We start from the raw sequence: 22,867 nt of genomic DNA, 5'->3' as shown, positions 1-22,867 counted from the left end.
TCCATGGGATTTTCCAAGCCAAGAGTACTGGAGTGGGGTGCCATTGCCTTCTCTGGAATTCCCTATGAAGTCGTAAAGAAAATCTTCAAATTCACTATTAGTAGGAATACGTCACAGGTAATACTGCTACTTCATATGTGGTCCATTCCCCACCCCAACCAGAATTTTTCCCACATGGTCATCTCTCTTCTCCCAGGATTTTTCTGTGACAGAAAATTAACTTTCTCTAAATGACCCATCTACTCTGCTGATGAAAAGCTTCAAAGAAGAGTTTGCTCAAGGTTTTGTTATTTATGTTTACCTTTTATCCAAATTTGGGTCCTGTGTAAATGCACAGAATAGAATCTATTCTAAATAATAAGAATAGATACTAATATTAGAGGTAGGGTGGCACCATAATGACAAGTTCTTCATTTTGGAAACAAACGGTTTCAGATGTTGGCTCTGCTCTACTACTTAAGTGTCTATGGAACTTTGAATGAGTTATCTAATTTCTGAATCTTGGTTTCCCTAAATGTTTAGAGTTATTGTGAGATGAAAATAGGTCCATGAGTGAAAGCATCCAGTAAGAAGATCTGCACCAAGTATTCAATAAATGTCTGCTCTGCCTCCATAGATGTTGGTGCAATTAATAAGATCTTTTAAATGATATTCTGTAGAAAAGAATACTGTGTGTAAATAGGTGGATTTATAAATCTGAAATTCAGATTATTTTGGGAACAGCCAATCTTAGTTTGTGAAAGCCAGAAAAGAAGGAAAGAACCTCAATTCTCCATTTTATGGATAAGGATGTAAAGTTTATGCTTCTACTCACACTTAGCCACCTTAAGCTTCTGTGATAAACTGTTGGAACAGAAGATGACAGAAGAAAAATGTATCAATGTGCCCACCTTTCCCAAGTCACATTACAAATCCATTCATCCTAAAAAAAGAGAGGGAATGTGATCTAAAATGCAAATATTTTTATCCTACCTGCTATGCCAAATTAAGGCTCAATGTGTCTTTAAAGGTCTTTGAACAATAATTGTTTAATATGGGAGATGAACTGTGGTGTTGGAGAAGACTCTTGAGAGTCCCTTGGACTGCAAGGAGATCCAACCAGTCCATCCTAAAGGAAACTAGTCCTGGGTGTTCATTGGAAGGACTGATGCTGAGGCTGAAACTCCAATACTTTGGCCACCTCATGTGAAGAGTTGACTCATTGGAAAAGACTCTGATGCTGGGAGGGATTGGGGGCAGGAGGAGAAGGGGACGACAGAGAATGAGATGGCTGGATGGCATCACCGACTCAATGCACATGAGTTTGGGTGAACTCCAGGAGTTGGTGATGGACAGGGAGGCCTGGTGGGCTGCGATTCATGGGGTTGCAAAGAGTCAGACACGACTAAGAGACTGAACTGAACATAGTAACATTTGAGTTTTCTGAAATTTCCTCATTATCCCAAACCACACAGACACCAAAAGGTATATAGTCTCTCTCGAGTTTGATGAATGTCAGGACCCAACTGTGGATTCAAAACTAGTGGCTTAGATGGTAAAGAATCTACCTGCAATGCAGGAGACCTGGGTTCTATCCTTGGGTCAGGAAGATCCCCTAGAGAATGAAATGGCAACCAACTCTAGTATTCTTGCCTGAAGAATTCTATGGCCAGAGGAGTCTGGTGGGCTACAGTTCATGGGATTGCAAAGAGTCAGACACCACTGAGCAACTAACACTTTCATTTTCCCTTTCAAACTTAGCAAGGGTCATACAAGATTATAAAAATTAAGTGCCATATGGCAAAGTTGTAGTTTATTAAACATGCTACTTTTGAACTCACTGCTAATAGGCTATCATTATAAAATGGGCATACAGAAAGAAACAAAATTAGTTAAATTTTTCATAGCTTGATTTCTTCCGTGAATAATGTATGTTTTCTGTAAAAAGTGAAAAAAGATTTTTGCAATTAATTAACAGAAGGTAGAACTTAGGACATGTTGCAACTAGTTCTCCATTGGAGAATATTAATCTAAACAACACTTTTTACCTATTTGAGGAAATTACAGCCTAAGAGGTACATTTTCTAAACTGGCTATTTTTCTCAGAGAGGACCATTAACTAACTGGATTGAATCAGTTTAAAACTATTAATACATATGTATTTATATGATATTAATAATAACATAATAGGAAGAGGAAATGATGTCTGTCCCCTTCCTTTAGTCCAAGTAGTAGTCAAAGCTCCATTTAATGGTAAAAAGGTTTACCTGCAGATTAGAACATGGGGAGCCTTTCCTCAACCCCAAATATGACCAGATGGGAAGTAGAATAGCCACACAAGTAGACCCTTGGGTGACTCAAAAGAAGAGTTTCTGGAGATTAAGCTTATCAGATGGAGTTCAGTGCCTTCCCCGAGGACAACCGCCAAGCTCTGGAGCAGCAGCCCTGAAGCCCCCTGACCCAGCAGCTGCTGCCAAGCACAGCCTCCCTTTTCCAGACAGGCCATCCTGTCCAAGGCTGAACTTCAAGTCAGGAAATTTTTCTCAGCAAGGTAATGATCCGATACCAAATAATCAATACTCACCTGTGCCCAGACAATAGGCTTAATCCTCCCAGTAAGTGTTACAAAACACCTTAAAGAAATATCCAGTTCCTTTTGTGCTGTCAAGTGTGTGCGTGGTTGACAAGGCGTTGGTCAGTCACTAGGGGCTCTTCAACTGGCCCCAGAAGCAACTGCACTGGAAAGTAAAATTAGCCACATATACCTGCCTCTCATTTTCCCGGAAATAACTCTGTACAGGAATTTCAGGGATGTTTTTATTTTTAAAATGACTGGTCCTGTTTGGCTCCATCCACTCTGAAACCAGTCGTTACTTGCATCTTACTTCCACTTCAGCTAAGAAAGCCATAGAGGCCAAAATAACTTATTCTTCAGATATGTGAAAACAGGTCCCATCAGAGAATTGAAATCCTGTTGAGTTATAGCTCATAAATTCCCACAACCTAAAGAAGCAGATGTAAGTAATACCACATTGATAACCTCTGCCTTAAGGCATTTTATACCTTGAAACAGAGATTATTTTAACCAATCTTCAGGGCTTCAGAAGGACAGAAGTCAGTGATTTGCTTATGTTTCAGACAAGAAAAGGTACCAGACTACCTCTTGTTTCTACTCACCTTTAAGAATGCCTGACTGAAGAGCCCTAGGTTCATGGCACTGATAGCAAAGCCAAGTGCTTCCTCTTCCACATCCAGGGTGCATGTTGCTGTCCCAGCATCCAAAACTAGAATCACAAGCATGTCCCTGTATGGAACAGATGGCACTGTATGCCCAATCCGTAACTAATGACTGTGATCAGGGAAATGGCTATCTTGATTGGCCTACATCAATCAGGGTGCATGTCCAGAGCTGGGGATGAAGTTATTTCCTGAGAAGGACATAGATTACATGGAGGATAGGTAGATACCAGCAGGAAAATTGGAGACAGGGAAGACTGGACATTGGATTTTCACTACATAGAGATATCTGGCCTGAAAGACAACAGCAAGCCCAGGGCTATATCTACTGAAAATTACTACTGGTATTACTAATAAGAAAAGTTTCCAGATTACAAACTAACAAATAACAACAAAACTCCAAGGCCAGTATGTTTCTTTTATTATTACTTTTGTTTGATTTAAGATGGTTGAATGATTTCATTTTCATTCATAAGCATTACAATAATTCCCATGCAAAAACCAAGACTGCATATGCCTGATTTCAATTGGCCAAAATCTACCCCGTGAGACTGGACATTCAAGATCAAAGTGTTGCTTGACCTTTCCAACAGTAGACAGCACAGTAATCCTTTGAGAGATGGGCAGGCCCCTGGCCTCCCAAACACTACAGTTTGAAATGAGTCCATACCAAAACAAGGAGCCGGTGCCTTGCAGCACCTAAACCTGGCAAGTACTTTCATTCTTAAAGACAGGACACCTCTACACCAAGGCTTCCACCCAGTTATTTCCTGGTTCCTGCTCTATGGCAAAATCTGCTTTTGAATTGGCATGGCATCTTCTATTTGGGGATTAATATTCATTTTTCCTTCCAGTTTTTCTCAAAACTCTCAGAAGAACCAAAGAGACTCTACAAAAAAGCTTAACCCTATAATGTCAAAAGAAATATGGTTGACCCTTGAATAATGTGGGAGTTAGGAACACTGACCTTGTGAGGTCGAATATCCATATATATACTTTATAGTGGACCTTCTATTCATGGTTCCAAACCCATACATTCAACTAACACATTTAGTGAAAAAAAATCTGCATATAAGTGAATCCACGCAGTTTAAACCTGTGTTGTTCAAGGATCAACTATACATACAAAGACAACTACTTTATCAATCATACATTTTCCCCAGCTTCAGATAAAGTCACTCAGCAGGTATAAAGCTTGAAAAACTTCCCTCGGTAAGACAGGAACCAGGAAATTCAAAGAGGACAAAATAGGAACCCACATAAAGGAGAACTAAACAAACACAAAGAATCATTCTATTGATTAAGAGAAATGAGCTAAATGAAGAAATGATAGCATTTCAACAGTAGATGTCAATTTATACTGAAACACACGCATTGGAACTCTGACAATGGCAAAGATTTCATTAGTGCAAATAACAATTGTAATGGTATGTTCATTAACAGGATTTAAATAAGGCTTCAAATAATTACACACACTAAAACTACCATTTGGAAACCTTAATTCTACTTGGAAAGTTGTCAAAGACACCCTTCCAAACCATCCAAAGTTCTGATTTGAGGACAATTACATTCAATGAAGTTGCTCCAAACATAATTTGTAGCATTATGACTTTCAAAGTCTACATTGTTTGGCAGAGAGGGAGAAATTACCCTGGCCACTGGTCGAAAAAAGTATCGACAAATCCAGCTAACGTACCAGGTAGTTTCCAGATTCAGATGATTTTCAAATATCTGTAGTGATGAACACTCATTAAAAAAAATAAACACAAAGAAAAGCAAAATAAAACATAGAATCCTGAAGTATAAGGAAGAGAGATTTCCCACTCCCACTAGCAATTTTGCACAAAGTATGAAACAGAAAGAAGGGAGATAATTCATGGGCATTTCATCTATGGCTCAAGTTCTCCTTAAAAAAAAAAACAAACACCAAACACCAAAACAAAACAATAACTATAAAAAGTAAACAGCAAAATCAGAGGCAGAATATGAAATAGTAATATACTGTTTCAGAGTCTGCACCATCCTGCAGAACCAGGAAACTTAAGATGTGTTCTTAACAGATCCAATCCAGGCTGGATATGTAAAAAAAAAAAAACAACCCTGAAAGACGGCATCACAAACCACACTACATATTATGAGAGTTTTAGAACCAGAGCAAAAAAAAAAAAGGCAGCAAAAATGCTCAGAAAAATTTGTCATCAATTCTGAAATGGGGCCTTGTGACATCATCAGGGTTAATGAAGACAGAGATGGACTTCCCCGGATTCTCAGTCACTAGCTGCTGCAGTTTTTTGGCCAGACGGTCATCGGGCTGGTTGGGGTCCCCTCCATCGGACTGCGGGGAGGGGATGCTGGTGGCGCTCCCTCGCCTCTGGAGCTCCAGCGTCAGCCGGGTGGCTGCCTTGACGTGCTCGATGGCTGTGCGCAGGTGCTCTGCTGGGTCTGAGCGGACCGAGGAGAGCTTCCGCGCGTGGAGCATGACCGTCTCCTCAGACAGGTGCTCCAGCATGTTGCACTGAGGGATGAAGTAATTGGGACACATCTTGTTGACCAGACAGTGCTGCAGGTCATCAATGAGGCCCAGCAAAAAGTGGGCTGCATAGTCTTCTTGGGCCAAGTAGTTGGCCGGAAGTCTGTCGCAGGCCCAGAGCATCATGCTCCGCAGGTGGTAGGGGCTGATAGCCTTGGGCCGGGACAGGAGTTTAATGATGATGGCTTTGCAGGCCTGGTAGGCCTGCATGAGGCTGCTGGAGATACACTTCTTCAACTGCACCTCACTCCTGGCAAAGGACAGCCGCCACTCATTGTCTTTCTTTCCCTTGTAGGAGCAAGCTGGCACCAGGTAAAACCCACTGATGACTTCTTCCTCAGTGATCTTCCCATCCCAAAAGTGGTTCTCCATGAGCCAGCTCTGGGCCACTGCCGGCCAACCTTTGAAGGAGACCACTGGGACAATATCATACAACATGCGACTGCTCCCCACACCCAGAATGATGGAGATGATGGTCCCATTCTTTTCCACTTTTTCCACCTTTGGCATCCCTCTCTGGGGTTTCTTCTGTATCTCTGAGAGGACAATGCTGATGGAGTCATAGAACCAGTCAGCCACTTTGGTTGGAGAGAAAAAGTAGTTGGTGGCACCGTTGATGTGATCTACGATGGTGCAGCAGTCTTTCCATTTACTGATCGTCCCCTCGTCGAAGAGCCGAAGGCTCAGCCAAGAGTGACATAAGGCTGAGTGGCGCATATCCAGTGTCACAGGCTGATTACGGTCATGCAGCTTAAGGGCTGGCACCAGGAGAGTGAAGTCCATATCATAGTCGGTCCCTCGGGCATAGACATTAAGCTCATCTAAGTCCAGGTCTACCACACCTTCTCGGACTCCTCCAGAAAGCAGCAGGTACTCATTGGCCACTGGCAGTTTTTGGTCCAGCTTTTGCACCATTCCTAGAAACAGAAAGAGAAAACAGGCTTATAGGAAGCACAGACACAAGAGTCTTATTCATCAACACAGAATATGCTGGGCTTCCAAGAGCCATCATTTGTTATCAATACAAAACCACATCTTAGGCTGCTACACGGGCCCAGCCAAGAGTACTTTGTTCATTTTTATCGGTGCTAGAACCCATCCTTTTCCAAAAGATGGGAGAATTATGCAGACTCTTCTCTCATGGTGAAAGCAATATCATTTTCCATCATAAACTGGGGCTCCTCTTCCCTAGTCATCACCTTGGTTACTGGCATTGCCATCCCATTCAGTTGCTCAAGCTGAAAACCTCAGTAAATTTCAACTCTTACTTGCCTTTCTACTGCCAAATCTTATCTGTATAACCTCTGCAACATTTCTCATTCCCTCCCTGTTCTCCATCTCTGCTGTCATCACATAAAGCCTGGCTCTTTCATTTCTTGCCAAAGCAGTCACCCCTCCCCAGGCCTTCCTGCTGAAACATTCCTCTATACAAGAGGAGCTGTGGACACTGAAAGTGGGATACTTCCAGGGGGCAGTGAGGTCATGACTCTTCAAAATAATACCAGTACGTTATTGACCGTTTTCAATGTGTTGACACTTGAGCTGACACTTGATGGTACAAAGGAAAAGGAGGGCAAAATTGCTGGTGCCTTAGCATTAGTCGAGACAGTGGCACAAACTGTATCAACAGTCACTGGATTCTTTATTGTTGGCATGCACTAGCATTAAAAAATTAATAAGCCCGTTTCACTTAAAATCCTTAATAGAAAAGGAAATTGGATTCATTTTCTTCAGTCCCAAATTTCAAATCACCTTTCTGTATGATGAAATTGCAAACACTCAAGTCTCATACTAAATATCGATACAAAAGTGCTTCAAGCAAAGCCCTCATGTTTGAGTTGGAGGTTAAATTAGCTGCTTTATTCATGGAACATCACTTTTAAAGAACTACAGATAAACTATGGGTATTTAGACTTCAGTACGCTTACTTCTTGGAAGAAAAGTTATGACCAACCTAGATAGCATATTGAAAAGCAGACAGTACTTTGCCAACAAAGGTCTGTCTAGTCAAGGCTATGGTTTTTCCTGTGGTCATATATGGATGTGACAGTTGGACTGTGAAGAAGGCTGAACGCCAAAGAACTGATGCTTTTGAACTGTGGTGTTGGAGAAGACTCTTGAGAGTCCCTTGGACTGCAAGGAGATCCAACCAGTCCATTCTGAAGGAGATCAGCCCTGGGATTTCTTTGGAGGGAATGATGCTAAAGCTGAAACTCCAGTACTTTGGCCACCTCATGCGAAGAGTTGACTCACTGGAAAAGACTCTGATGCTGGGAGGGATTGGGGGCAGGAGGAGAAGGGGACGACAGAGGATGAGATGGCTGGATGGCATCACTGACTTGATGGACGTGAGTCTGAATGAACTCCGGGAGCTGGTGATGGACAGGGAGGCCTGGTGTGCTGCGATTCATGGGGTCGCAAAGAGTCGGACATGACTGAGCGACTGAACTGAACTGAACTGATATGATAGACATTTTCTCAAAAACTGAACAAATTGAGGCTGTCTTCACAAAAACAACTGAAATATTTATTGCCAATGAAAACACTGGGACTTTTAAGAAAAAATTAATTTAAAAACTTATCTCCTGCACCATGAATTTAATATCTTCCCAAATTGTATATTTTTCTAATGAGATAGGCAGTGAAACAACAAATGTGATTTTAGGGGATGATATTATGAGTTCTTTGAGCGTAAGAACCATGTTTCAAATATGTATTAAGCAGGAATAGAGGTCTGCACTCAGTGGGCACACAACTGAAGCTGTGACTGAATGACAAAGGAGAAAATTGAGGAAATTAGTAGGCTTAGATATGAAGTACTTATCCAAAGGCAAGACAGAAATGACTGTTCCACGAATAACATATTAACAGAAATTTACTTTCCCTGACTCCTGTCTTTTTATTATGTATTTAGCTGTGCTTCATTATCTGACAAACTCTCAGCATCACTCCATGACTTATTTAACATCTTTTCCTGAAAGATCAAAAAGAATGACTTCCCACTATCATTCCATTAGTCACTGCAGTTACTTTTAATTGGCAGTTTTTTATTCGTAAGGCAATCCCAACGCAAATAAACCATGTATGTGTGTCTGTTATCACTGTACTTCAGAATTTGACATTTGTTTATAAACCTGTGCTCTTTTCATCTTTAAAATCCTATTTTCCAAACAACAAGTGGTAAAGGATCACTTTCTTTTTAAAGCAGTCAATAAATTATCCAACATTAAAGAGGCAACAATTCATCAGAGAGACTTCAGTGTACCTGACTTTTTTAGACTGTGCACACTCTCTGTGCTGTGATATGGCAACAGGATCCCTCTTCAATGAAGGATTTCTTGTCTCAGGTACTGGGGCTGTCGGTGCAGTCCCTTAAGTTACGGCAAAGAGCCACCTCACCAAGATCACCTCCTGCGGTTGGGGTTAGGGTGACAGGTACACACACTGTAAGCAATCAGTATGGAAGTGCCCCAGTACAGGATACTCGGACAAGTTACTGGAATCCAGAGTTCCCAGTGGGACCCATTGAGGCTGTCACTGTACCAGCAAGGACACCTGACTTCACCCTCCACCTGATCCTGCTTCTCTCCCCTCCCTTCCACAGGTGCAGGTCCCCAGGTGCTTCTTTATAAATATTCTAACTCCATCTCTGGGGCTACTTCATGAGGAGCCCAATCTAAAACACTACATACTAACCCAAGCAGCCTTCACTACAAATCAGCGCTGAACAACTCCTTTTCCTTTTAAAAGTGGTTTTTAAAAGTCAGACAGCCACCAGAGTTGAAAGTTATCATACACACCAAGACAAAGATGGTTACCTCACTTATCATATTTCAGTATTAATCTCACCTTGACAAAGTAATAACTACTACCACCCCAAGTTTTAGGAGTAGCTCTAAAAAGATAGGATTGAACTTTCAGAATTCCAGGTAGGTGCTGAAAATCATTTTTACTATTTTACAGACTCACATGGAGGTACAGATCCTTTCAAAAAGAAACATTTCAACACTGTAAAGCAATTATCCTCCAATTTAAAAAAAATTAAAAAGAAACATTTGATATTGAAATAATTTACTCATTATTTCATATATTGTTTCACTCTAGCACTTGGAGTGCCACAAATACACAGGGGAAAACCTTGACATGCTGGGTTGTAATGTTAATGCAAGCTCATGTGCCTGAAGCACAATGAAGCCAAAGAAACTGCAATGTCGGAGTCTGGAGGAGAAAAAGGTTTACTTCAGGGCCCTGCAAAGAGACAAGGTGGCCTATGCCATAAGAAGCCAGAAGCTCTCTGAAAGTTTTCAGCAAAGCATGTTTATAAGGCAGGTGAAGGACAGGGGTTGGGGGGGTGAAGGGGGGTGTCGCAGGATATGTGATCAGCTTGTGCACAATTCTCTGACTGGCTGATGATGAGGGAACAGGGTGGTGTTACAAGGGTTGACTTTATCAGTCCTTCGGTTCCAAAAGGCCTTGGGGCTTGTGTGTTCCTGGTGATTAAGTGGTTAACATTTTCCATTTGTTGGAGGGGGAGAGGTTTTATACATTTGCAAATGTATATCAAGTACTATTATCTAGGTACTTTAGAAAGGAGATAAAGGTGAGGATATGGGGGAAGGCCCCATGGGGTCCTGCATGGTTACAGCAATTAGTAAGAAGATCTGAATTGATTAGTAGCACTGTTATATGGACACTGCACAAAATTCTATACATCCTTTTGTCCTAGGCAGGATCCAGCTGGCTCTGAGCACACTGGTCAGGATCTGTCTACACAACCAGAATAACATGTGCAGTAATGGGCTGGGGATAATTTGTTTACAAACCCGTCACTGAACTTTTACTTGGACTGCCACAATTTTGTTCCAATAGTTACAGGTGAGGAAAACAAGCTAAAATTCCCTTGTGCCCTCTGCTGGATTAAAGAAGTTTTAACACATTTTCACTTAGTGGTGGTGGTGTTCAGTCACTCAGTTGTCTCCAACTCTTGGTGACCCCATGGACTGCAGCATGCCAGGCTTCCCTGCCCTTCACCATCTCCTGGAGTTTGCTCAAACTCATGTCCATTGAGTTTATGATGCCATCCAATCCTCTCATCCACAATCATCTGCCTTCAATCTTTCCCAGCATCAGGCTCTTTACCAATGAGTTGGCTCTTCACATCAGGTGGCCAAAGTACTGGAGCTTCAGCTTCAGCACCACTCCTTCCAATGAATATTCAGGGTTGATTTCCTTTAGGATTGACTGGTTTGATCTCCTTGCTGTCCAAGGTACTCTCAAGAGTCTTCTCCAGCACCACAGTTCAAAAGCATCAGTTTTTTGGTGCTCAGCCTTTTTTATTATTCAGCCCTCACACCCATATACGACTATTGGAGAAACCATAGCTTTGACAATACAGACCTTTGTAGGTAAAGTAATGTCTCTGCTTTTTAATACGCTGTCTAGGTTTGTCATTTCTGTTCTTCCAAGGAGCAAGCATCTTTTAATTTCATGGCTACAGTCACCGTCCACCAAGTCACTGGTGATTCTGGAGCCCAAGACAATAAAGTCTGTCCCTGTTTCCATTGTTTCCCCATCTATTTGCCATGAAGTGATGGGACCAGATGCCATGATCTTCGTTTTTTTAATGTTGAGTTTTAAGCCAGCTTGTTAGTGTGTACACTAGAATATTCCTTTTTCCTCCCAATTGTTGCTTATGTACCTAAAATGTTGACCCTTCTTTCAGAATAGCCATATAATGTATTTGCCTAAATTTGGATATTCAGGAGTTAGAATAATGTTGAACATTTCTTATTTCTTTAAAAAGGGAAGCGAGAACTTGAGCAGTAGCGAGAATATAGCTGAAGCTCATTTGCTAAGCTCTTAGGAGTTAGAAACAAAGTCCCAAAGGCCACACTGTTCCGGAAGCTGATCCCCAGAGACCTCCACATTTACATTTAGCCTGCCTGAGCCCATTAGTCCGCACTTGTACAAATTATTTGGTAGCACAAATTGGAGCCTTCCCCAGCGCTATACAAACTCAAATGCCCTCCTTGAAAACTTTCCTGGGCTAAGTATAAGTGAAAATCAGCTGATATCAGCTATCATCCCAGATGGGTTGCCAGGCAACGAAAACACAGCCAGGGGCTGAGAGGGAAAAAAAAATTCTACTGTACACTTTGGCTGTAGGCATTAGTTTCAACAAATGCCATCTCTGAACTGATCCAAGGATTTTTGTATAATTACAGGATATTTTTGTGATATCAAGTGTCTCTGACTGTGTAGCTATTAGTAAATTATCCAAAACCGTGAGTGAGAACAAAAGACAGATTGAACACATACCACTGAGCTTGTTAAAAGAGCTTATTCCCCTGGGTGGGTCTCTTCCTTTCAGGGAGCATTGGCATATGTTTGCTTTTAAAACAAAGTAAAACTGCCTCCCAGCCTCCCTTTCCGTAATTGATTTCAACTTCTTTCATAGTTTCTACTTAAGAGGACCTTAATATTACTGTTTTAGGTACTGGGTCCCAAAGTTTAAGGACTGAGTTCCTGTCATCCTCTTAAGTTCTTTGCTTTACAACATCAAGTGAAAAATGGAACTCTGCCTCAGACTCCCTTATATTCCAGTGAATAAAACTTTTCCACAAACATATAATACTGGATGGCTGACACCAGAACACAAGAACTAAGTGTCATTTGTCTTCTTCCACCTTCACAGCTTCACTGGTGTGCATATATGAGAACCCAACCAGTAAGCAGATGCATGAAATTAGTACTTGTATGTGAAAATGCAAGTGACATCACTCAGTCATGTCCGACTCTTTGCAACCCCATGGACTGTAGCCTCTCAGGCTCCTCTGTCCATGAGATTTTCTAGGCAAGAGTACTGGAGTGGGCTGCCATTTCCTTCTCCAGGGGATCTTCCCGACCCAGGGATCAAACCCTGGTCTCCTGCATTGCAGACAGATGCTTTACCGTCGGAGCCACCAGGGAAGCCCAGTACTTGTACAGATTCCTTTAAAAAAAAAGAATTCCTAACTATGGTGAGGAGATAAAGATCTATCAAAGAGGTAAAACTTTTATGTCTTGCAATTAAAGCTACAGAATACCTTTTACCTCTCTATATATCTTTGATTATGTATATAAAAAAGATTTCTATGTAGATAAAAAAGACCTGAATATCTCAATAATATTCATTGTTTCATAAAAAAACTATTACCTTTTCACCTCAACTTATGTGAAATATCAATAACAGTGCCTTTATGGCACTGATCCTTAATAGTAGGAAGGGTACAGAATGGGATAAATTTGACAAAGTCCTTTTATGACTCTGATACATTCTCTAGGGGAGCAGTCTCCTTAGCTGTTAATAAACAATATAAAACCTTCTTATAAGAACATAATAACTTATGCTTGAAATATTTTTGTCAAGCTTGATTGTCTGAGTTGCATTCTGAGAAGTGGGCATGGCCACCCTCTTAAAAAGTCACCAATCTTTGGGATTTTTAATGACTTCAATTTGAGGAAAGTTTCTGCATTTTCTTTATTCACAGATAGAAATGATCTATATGATGTCCCTCACTTTATATGTGAAACACTTAAGTTCAGAGAGGAGAAATCATTAATTCAAGGTCACAGAGCCCAAGGGACAGGATAACAGGACTGTCTTATTCCCACAGTGGTTGTGAAGGTCAGGGTAGCACATGCACACCATTCTCCCTATGACAAGACCCGACTTGACATGAATGCAAACTCGCTGGGAAGGGAAGCAGCGGAGGTCTCAAGGCAAAATGCCAGCTTTGCACTTCTGCTGCTCAAAGCTTTAGTGTGACCTTGACAGGCAGCAGATCATGCCTGATAATCCGCATTTATCAGAAGGAAGAATGCACCTGATTTGTCTTCAAGAAGCTACTCATTTTTCCCAAATAAATACCCTATGAAACACAGGAAATACAGAAGTGAGACACCAACGGGGCTTCCCAGTTGTCAATAATCTGCTGAGTGACCACTAAAAGTAACAACTACATGTTTTATTAATATAAGTCAGAGAGTCTGTTTTATTTAGCATAACTCTGAGACAACTGCATACAATTTTTATTTTTATTTGTTTTTAGCCATGCTGTGTGGCTAAAAATGTGGGATCTTGGTTCCCTGACCAGGAATTGAACTCACACCCGCTATATTGGAAGTACAGAGTCTTAACCACTGACTGCCAGCAAATTCCCCAACTGCATGTGATTTTCTTTAAACCTTTTAGAGAACTGATTAAATCATGGATGGTAATAACCTATTGACTAAATATATATAGTAATAGGACTTATTTGAAAGATGCCTCCTCAAAGAAGTCTTCCTTGATCTTTCCCCATCTTAAGACTAATGTCTGTGAAAACATTGGAATTAGAGCAAGATAGGCTTGAGTTTGAATCCTGGGTTTGTCATTTACTTCTTAAGTAAGACTGACAAATTATTTAAATTCTCTGAGTTTCCAATTCCTCATCTATTCAAAATGAAACAAAGAAAACTGCACTTCTAGGGTTGATATGAAATATCTAAGCACATAGTGGGAGAAGGCAATGGCACCCCACTCCAGTACTCTTGCCTGGGAAGTCCCATGGACAGAGGAGCCTGGTAGGCTGCAGTCCATGGGGTTGCAAAGAGTCGGACGTGACTGAGTGACTTCACTTTCACTTTTTACTTTCATGCATTGGAGAAGGAAACGGCAACCCACTCCAGTGTTCTTGCCTGGAGAATCCCAGGGACGGGGGAGCCTGGTGGGCTGCTGTCTATGGGGTCGCACAGAGTCGGACACGACTGAAGCGACTTAGCAGCAGCAGCAGCAGCAAGCACATAGTGGGCTCCCCAGGTGGCGCTAGTGGTAAAGAGCCCACCTGTAAATGTGGGAGACATAAGAGACATAGCTTCGATCCCTGGATCCGGAAGATCCCCTGGAGGAGGTCATGGCAACCTATTCCATTATTCTTGCCTGGAGAATCCCATGGACAGAGGAGCCTGGTGGGCTACGGAACCTAGGGTCATAAAGAGTCAGGCATGACCAAAGCAACTTAGCACACATGCAAGCACGTAGTATGTAGTTCATTCTCCCCATAAATTCTTCCCTTTCTCCACTACCTATAAAACTGGATTAGCCAAACAACTCCTATCCCACAGAGCTGATAATCTATCTCAAGGCTCTGAGCATGTGAAGGCCTACAAAGCATGTTAGATGAAGGGACGTGAGTGGAGCATCCTTTCCTCCCTGTACCTAGACTGAAGCTGGTCCAGGGATGCCTCCTCTGGAGGCTGCCATGGGGCAGCACGGCACACAGACTGGCATGTGAGGGTGAGCAGGATTCCAGCCCTTTCTTGTTTCGTCAGAACAAATGCCCTGTAAAATGAACAATCTACACACCCCTATAGGACCTTGATTTGAATTCTTAGCTTAGCACTTTCTATACCTATAATCATAGTGGCTGCATTCATGACTTACTGTCCCTCCTTAACAAGACAACAACATAATGCATTTGGCACAGTAATTGGCAAAGAGGGTCAGTAAATGAAAGATGCTCTCCCACTCACTCATCTATGAGCTCCTGCTGTCAAGGTTTTATTACTGCAGGAGCTAATACAGACTTTGGGATGGGTGGGCAACTCCGTATTGGGTGTACTGTTTGGTTCAGTCAATTTGACTATTTCATCAACCACAACTTGAGAATCATGGTATTTGCCATATAATGTAGTAGGAAATATTATCAGCACATCTCTATAAAATCAAAGATTATGTTGGGGAAAAAAGTAAAAGCCTCTCTAGTCTTTCTTAAAAATTAAAATTCAAGTTCTAAAAGTTGGTGGATTTTGGCAAAGTTTACTAAGCTATTCTGAATAGAATGAACATGGGTTAGACCTGGTTCAAGTACTAGTCATCGAGGACCAACCTAATCAAACACTCTGGGCCTCAGTTCCCTTCTGCGAAATGGGAGAACAGCAACCAAGAGCTTGTTTGGTGGCCAGGAGGATAAAAAAAGAAAATACACACCAAATTACTTAGTGTGTGGTCTGGTTCTTAAGTGGCAATCAATAAACAGAGGCTTCTGGAGATGTGCCCACATTATCAATATATTTTTCCCATCTAATAAGTCTTGCCCTTTTCCTCCTTTTAACTTCTTGGGATAGTTAAAAAACCTCATAGTTTCTACCAAGCAAGACTTACTGGCAAGACTCAAAGGACAGCAATCTCATTAGCGCCACCTAGCAGCCTCCCACAGCTACAACAGGGCAGGAAAGCTAGGTTTTAATTTACAAAAGGAGTGATCATTTAAGGAGGCTCATTCTTGAAAGGTAAAAACAGTAGCAAGTGAAAAAAACAAAAGTGATGCCAATATGGTATCATAAAGCTACACAAGGATACAGAAATATATCAGCAATGACCAGACTGCCTCTCTCCTGATCTTCAGAAGAAGCAAGAAACTTCTAGAGATGTTCAGTTCAGTTCAGTCGCTCAGTCTTGTCCGACTCTTTGCGACTCCATGAATTGCAGCACGCCAGGCCTCCCTGTCCATCACTAACTCCCGGAGTTCACTCAGACTCACATCCATCGAGTCAGTGATGCATCCAGCCATCTCATCCTCTGTCGTCCCCTTCTCCTCCTGCCCCCAATCCCTCCCAGCATCAGTCTTTTCCAATGAGTCAACTCTTTGCATGAGGAGATGTTCAGGATTAAGTTAAACGTATCCTCCCTCATAGACTGAAGGCAGGAGGAGAAGGGGATGACAGAGATGGTTGGATGGCATCAGACTCAATGGACATGAGTTTCAGCAAGCTCCGGGAGATGGTGAAAGACAGAGAAGCCTGGCATGCTGCAGTCCATGGGGTCACAAAGGGTTGGACACAACTCAGTGACTGAGCAACAACAACAAATCCTCTTTTGTCTCTGCCTGTGTCAGCTGAGTCTGTCCTGTATTCCTTCCTCATTTGGGGATGTATATGCAAACTACTTTGTGACCCTCAAACTGGAAAGCTGGGTTTGATAGGCAGGGGTAGAGTCTCTTATTTTAGAGGAGGAATAATGAAGGAAGCCAAGTCCAGTAAATTGCAAGGATGGAAGTAGGATTCAAAACTCAGATTTGAATGTGACCCATTCATTCAAAACTCAGATTTGAATGTGAAGATCATGCATGTGACCCATAGGTATTGGTGCCTCCTCTGGCCTAGTACTCTTTCAGATACTGAAAACTCAAGAGAAACCCACAGTCCCCATTGAATGATCCTTATCATGGAGTGAGAAAGCCAGATACAATTGCTTCGATCAGGAGAGACGAGATTATGATGAACCTAAAACTCAGATGTCAAACCGCAAAGTCTTATTTTTCATTCATGCCACGTGACCAGCAGGGGTTGCTGGCTGGGGCTCTTCTTTCCTTCATCCAGGATCCAGACGGATAGAGTAACCCTCATCTAGAACTTCACAGACTCTTTACTGGAGGAAAAGGAAGCCCTGGAAGATCTCTTTTCGACAGCTACATGCTTTGGCCTGGGAATGACATCTATCACTTGCATTCACACATCGCTGGCCAAAACTAGTCCCACCCAACCGCAGGGAAGAAACTGCAGTTCTACCTCATTCAAGGAAAGCAGAGAGACAGAAATATCTGATAAGCAGCACAAACAACTCCCACACTAATCAAATAATCACACATTCTAATGAACATATAATTACAAGCTGAGATAATAACTTTGAAAGAAGCGAATAACGGTGCTAGCCAAAACACAGTGGAGGAGGAGAAGGGCAAATTGCTTATCCTGGAGAATGGAAAATTCAAGAAGACCATGAGATACACCTTTAAATATGTGATGAGTTGTCCTGGTAAAGGAGAAATGAACTTTACCTTTATAATTCCACTAAGCAGAAGGAGTATATATGGGAAAAAAATCAGTCTAATCTATAAATGGAAAACTCATCTATCTGGTAGAATTTTCTAACAAGGCTGCCTACAGCGAGAGTGAACTTCCTATTCCAAGAAATAACCAATCAGCATCTTCAGCAGGGGTGAAGACTAAAAATACTGACATGTGATAGAGCCTGAGTACAGATGTCTGCCGAGGTGGCTGCCCATCACCAAAGTCTACTGCTGAGGGCAGACAACTGTAACACAGACTCATGTAGCCACATATGACCGTCCAATGTGGGCTCCATAATAGGCACGAGAAGAAATCCAGGCGAGTCCTGTGTTCTAACACAGGAGGCTCTTCTCTCTCACCTGTTTTACTCTGTCATTTCTAATCTGCAGCCCAGCTGCTGCCTCACCCTCCAACCAACGTGCCAATTTTAAAAAGAGATCTCCATACTAGCAATAACACATCACAGCAAAAGAAGGACTGACTTTACAAAGCACGTTCTCAGAGTATGTACATCTCATGTAGAGGGCTCTCTGAGAGGGGCACAGACACTGGTTGGCTCTGCTACGCATTAAGGCACAGACTGAACGTCTCACCTGTGTCATTTTCTTCTGTCTTCTTGGCACTTTCAAGTAGGTCATCTTGTCCCCATTTTACAGATGAGGAAATCAAGATAACTAACACTTGAATGAACTGTCCATTGCCATAAAAACTGAGCAGGGATGAAAATTCAGGTTGTTATCATACTCTTTTCACTATCCCATGATGCTTTCCAATTAAATGGGCTCTCTTGAGAGAGTAAATATTTAATGTCTATGGACCTTTAAAACATTACAAAGAACAGTTAGTGGAAGCTTCTTTCTCTCTCCAAAAATAAATTCTATTTTTGAGGAAATGATTTTTAAGGCAGATTAAAAGCTTATTTTAGCCACCCCTGGGGAATGAAGTATTATGAGCAAAATGGGTCAAGGATTATAGGAAAGACATGATTACAAATGACTTTTTTAAGTGAACATCTGGTGCTGTGACACAGAGCAATGTGAGCATCACGTGCGTGCTGCAGACCTAACCCTCTGACAATTCTAAACGAGCACGCCGCAAGTGTTTTAATCCCCAAGGCATCCTTGCGATTCTTTCAGCCCCTCAAGACAATCTCTGAAAATGTTCCTATATATGCAAGTGCATAGCTTAATTTGCTTACTCTAATCAAACAGCAAAGCCTGAATTTTAAAGTCATATCCCCCAAGTTTTTACTACCAGATTAAAGAGACAGAGAGTGGTCAAGAGCATTATTACCAAAGGACATACTAACCACTAAGCCAGAAGTTCTTACTGAGTTCTGAAACAAGATAGTTTTTTTTTTCCCCCCCTTGGTGGACATAATAGTATCTACCACCATTACTTTCTTCCTCCGTGCAGAATTCAGCTCAGATATGCTGAACCATGGGGAAATAAGCATGAAGAATTCTGTGCCTTTTCATTGGGGGAAAAAAAATTTCAAAACAACCCAAGTGTTATCCTTGAGTCTGCAGCAAGAGGTATTCCCCTTGTGACCCCAGCAGCCAATGCATCACTGTTGATTAAAAAGAGGCCCTACTAGCGGCTTAGACAGTAAAGAATCTGTCTGCAATGCAGAAGACCCGGGTTCAATCCCTGGGTTGGGAAGATCCCCTAGAGAAGGGAATGGCAACCCACTCTGGTATTCTTGCTTGGGAAATCCCATGGAGGAGCCTAGTGGGCTACAATCCATGGGGTCACAAAGAGTTGGAAACGACTAAGTGACTAACACCTTCACCTTCTACTAGCTATGGTCTACACTACACACTTAGAATTGCTACGTTAGCTCAAAAACGACTGCAATTTATATAAACAAGATCCAGCAAAAGGATTTAAAATCTGTCACTGGCTAGCATAACTCCCGTCTTAAATTTTATTTACTTTGGAAATTTTCAAACATAGCGAATTATAGAGATAATAGTATAATGAATCGCCATGGACCCACTATTCAGTTTCAACAATTACTTATGCCATTCTTTGTTTCATTTATCCCTATATTTTTTGGCTGTAATTCTTTAAAGTAAAGCCAAGATATATTCATTTCATTCATAAACACTTCAAGATATTTGTCTGACAAAATCTTCTTAGAACTGTAACCATTTTCATATCTAAAGAAGATTTAAAATAACTACTACTACTTATTATTATTATTATTGACTTCACTGATTTTACCCTTTTTCCTAGTATGTGTGCATATCCGAGTGTGTGTGTGTGTGTGTGTGTGTGTGTGTGTGTGTGTGTGTGTAGGAGAGCTTGTTGATGCCATCCCTACCCTGCAGCCATGGTAGGCGATTTCCTGCACGATGGCAGCTACCCTCCTCAAGGTCAGTGATTCTGCTCTTCGGCCAGAGGGTCATCTCTGCTCAGCACCACTGGGAGGCACAGGGGAGTTCACGCAGACACCAGCGGTGGGCAGGAATCAGCAGACAAATGCCCCAACTTCCCCAGACTGTGGTGGGACAATTCTAAGATGAGTGCTACACAGCTTCCCAGAGGGTCCCACGAGATGAATCTGCTCACCAACAGCCCCTTAATTGGCTTTTATCCCTTTGTCTCAACTGCTCTCCTTGCTCCCTCATGCTTCTTACTATCATCTCACAAGTAAGCCACTACGTTGCGAGTTTACTGGAATCCTTCAGGGTGAAAGTTTTCAGATTGATATACTTGGAGGGGCTTCCCAGGAGACAGTTGTGAAGGGAAACCCGCCTGACAATGCAGGAGACATAAGAGACGTGGGTTTGATCCTTGGGTTGAGAAGATGCCCTGGAGAAGGAGATGGCAACCCACTCCAGTATTCTTGCCTGGGAAATCCATGGACAGAGAAGCCTGGTGGGCTACAGTACACAGAGTTGCATAGAGTCAGACATAACTGAAGCAATTTAGCACATATACTTGGATAGAAATGTCAATCTGACACTTTTCCTGACCTGAAGAGAGACTCCAGAGCTACTATATCTGCAACCTAGGGACTCCTATTACATACTCTAAAGAGAGGAAAGTGAGAAACTAGGAGCCTGTGAATAAGCTGACCATAAGCTATATAGCAATCTAAAGGCATCTCCTCTTGTTCTCTGAGAATAATTTAACCCTAGGACACTCTCCAAAGCACCAATTTTCAGCTAATGGTCTTAGTCGAAGACTAAAAGAAAAGCTAAAAGAAATCAACTGTGACTTAAGACCATAATTTAACACCTGATTTTTTAAAAAAGATAACAGTGCATCCTTCTTTGATGCCCAAGAACAGACCAGGTAAATAAATGGAGTCTCTTACAAGGCAATTTCCAACAACTGCCAGGAGATGGCACCAATACTCTGTTCATTTGCTAAGAGTTTCTGGACCCAAAGTCCCTGGTGGCCCAGATAGTAAAGAAGCTGCCTCCAAATTGGGAGACCCCGGTTCAGTCCCTGGGTCAGGAAGATCCCCTGGAGAAGGGAATGGCAATCTACTCCAGAATTCTTGCCTGGAGAATCCCATGGACAGAGGAGCCTGGCAGGCTACAGTCCATGGGGCTGCAAAGAGTCAGACACGGCTGAGCTACTAACACACACACACACACACAGTCATAAACTCCTCAATGAAAGCTCTGGGGAGACAGAGGTTTAAGCAAGGGACTAAGACTTGATATGAGTTTCCCTGGTGGCTCAGTGATAAAGAATCTGCCTGCCAGTGCAGGAGACTCGGATTCAATCCCTGAGTCAGGAAGATCCCCTGAAGAAGGAAACAGCAACCCACTCCAGTATTCTGGCCTGGGAAATCCAATGGACAGAGAAGGAGTTTGGCAGGCCACATTCCATGGGGTCACAGAGTCGGACATGACTTAGTGACTAAACAACAAGACTTGATAAGACTATAATAATGCACCACCCTAAGACCTATTTGCCCTCAGCCACTCAAAACTTCTGTCTTTCGGCCTCCCAAAGGAAATCTGGTTATTCAGGAGCTGACAGTCTCCACCTAGGAGGAGCCCAGACTGAAAGATGCTTTGTCTGGGCAGGCAATATGGCTGTCAACTGATTCTTAAGAGTGCACTGAAAACCTTGTTGCAAAGTACAGTTTCAGCTCTCACTGGCTGCAGCTGAGATGAAATAAAGAAAGAAAGAAACCATGTATAAAGCTTCAGGGGCTAGGAATAAGGGAGACAGAAGGCAGAGGGAAGTTTTTGACATTATGAAGTTTAAGGCACTGCTCTTCATGTAAAACTGTTTCATTCTGACTACAAACAAACAAACAAACACACTCAAAAATTTCAGGAGCCCAATATGGAACTGATTTTTCTAAACCTGGCTTCAGTCCATTTGTGTGCTCAGTCGCTCAGTCGTGTCTGACTCTTTGCGACCCCATGGACTGTATGTAGCCCGCCAGGCTCCTCTGTTCATTGGATTTTCCAGGCAAGAATACCAGAGTGACTGCCACTGCCTTCTCCAAGAAATCTTCAAGACCCAGGGATCAAACCTGTGTCTCCTGCATTGGCAAGCAATGATTCTTTACCACTGAGCCACCTAATCCAAATAAATGCTGTCTTACATTTACAGTGCTTTGCAGTTTCTAGAGAATGGTCACAATTATTTTCTCATTTGTTCTCAGCAGTAGTTAGCTGTGAAGAAGACTTAAGTTCTCATTGTACAGGTATGGAAGCAGGTGCATGGTGGCTAAATGACCAGGCAAAATATCCAGAGTTCTTTGGCCAAAACAAGATTAAAAATTAGTCTGACCACATACAATTATTTGAAAGATAGAAGGGTATGTTATTTGGGTTCTTTACCAAGTTATCAATTTGCTTGTTGCAGAGTGAGCAGAGGTCATGTATGGATGTGAGAGCTGGACTGTGAAGAAAGCTGAGTGCCGAAGAATTGATGCTTTTGAACTGTGGTGCTGGAGAAGACTCTTGAGAGTCCCTTGGACTGCAAGGAGATCCAGCCAGTCCATCCTAAAGAAGATCAGTCCTGGGTGTTCATTGGAAGGAATGATGCTAAAGCTGAAACTCCAATACTTTGGCCACCTCATGCGAAGAGTTGACTCATTGGAAAAGACTCTGATGCTGGGAGGGATTGGGGGCAGGAGGAGAAGGGGACGACAGAGGATGAGATGGCTGGATGGCATCACCAACTCGATGGATGTGAGTCTGAGTGAACTCCGGGAGTTGGTGTTGGACAGGGAGGCCTGGCGTGCTGCAATTCTTGGGGTCGCAAAGAGTC

At 42.2% G+C, this 22,867-nt stretch overlaps 1 protein-coding gene across 3 annotated transcripts in view; it reads right to left on the bottom strand.

The window, feature by feature from the left end:
• Positions 1–3,614: 3,614 nt before the first annotated feature.
• Positions 3,615–22,867, bottom strand: part of MB21D2 (Mab-21 domain containing 2) — a 122,555-nt gene continuing 103,302 nt past the window's right edge. For 2 of the 3 annotated variants that reach the window (XM_025286430.3, XM_025286440.3), the window contains one exon: positions 3,615–6,663. In XM_025286430.3, coding sequence (XP_025142215.2) covers positions 5,399–6,663 — 1,265 coding nt within the window. In that variant the 3' untranslated portion in view covers positions 3,615–5,398. Of the gene's footprint in view, positions 6,664–14,610; positions 14,667–22,867 lie in introns of those variants that run through there. The other variant, XM_025286437.3, reaches the window with a different exon arrangement.

The sequence above is a fragment of the Bubalus bubalis genome, chromosome 1, assembly GCF_019923935.1.
Source record: "Bubalus bubalis isolate 160015118507 breed Murrah chromosome 1, NDDB_SH_1, whole genome shotgun sequence".
Classification (NCBI taxonomy): Eukaryota; Metazoa; Chordata; class Mammalia; order Artiodactyla; family Bovidae; genus Bubalus; species Bubalus bubalis.
This window is presented reverse-complemented; position numbering and strand designations above follow the sequence as displayed.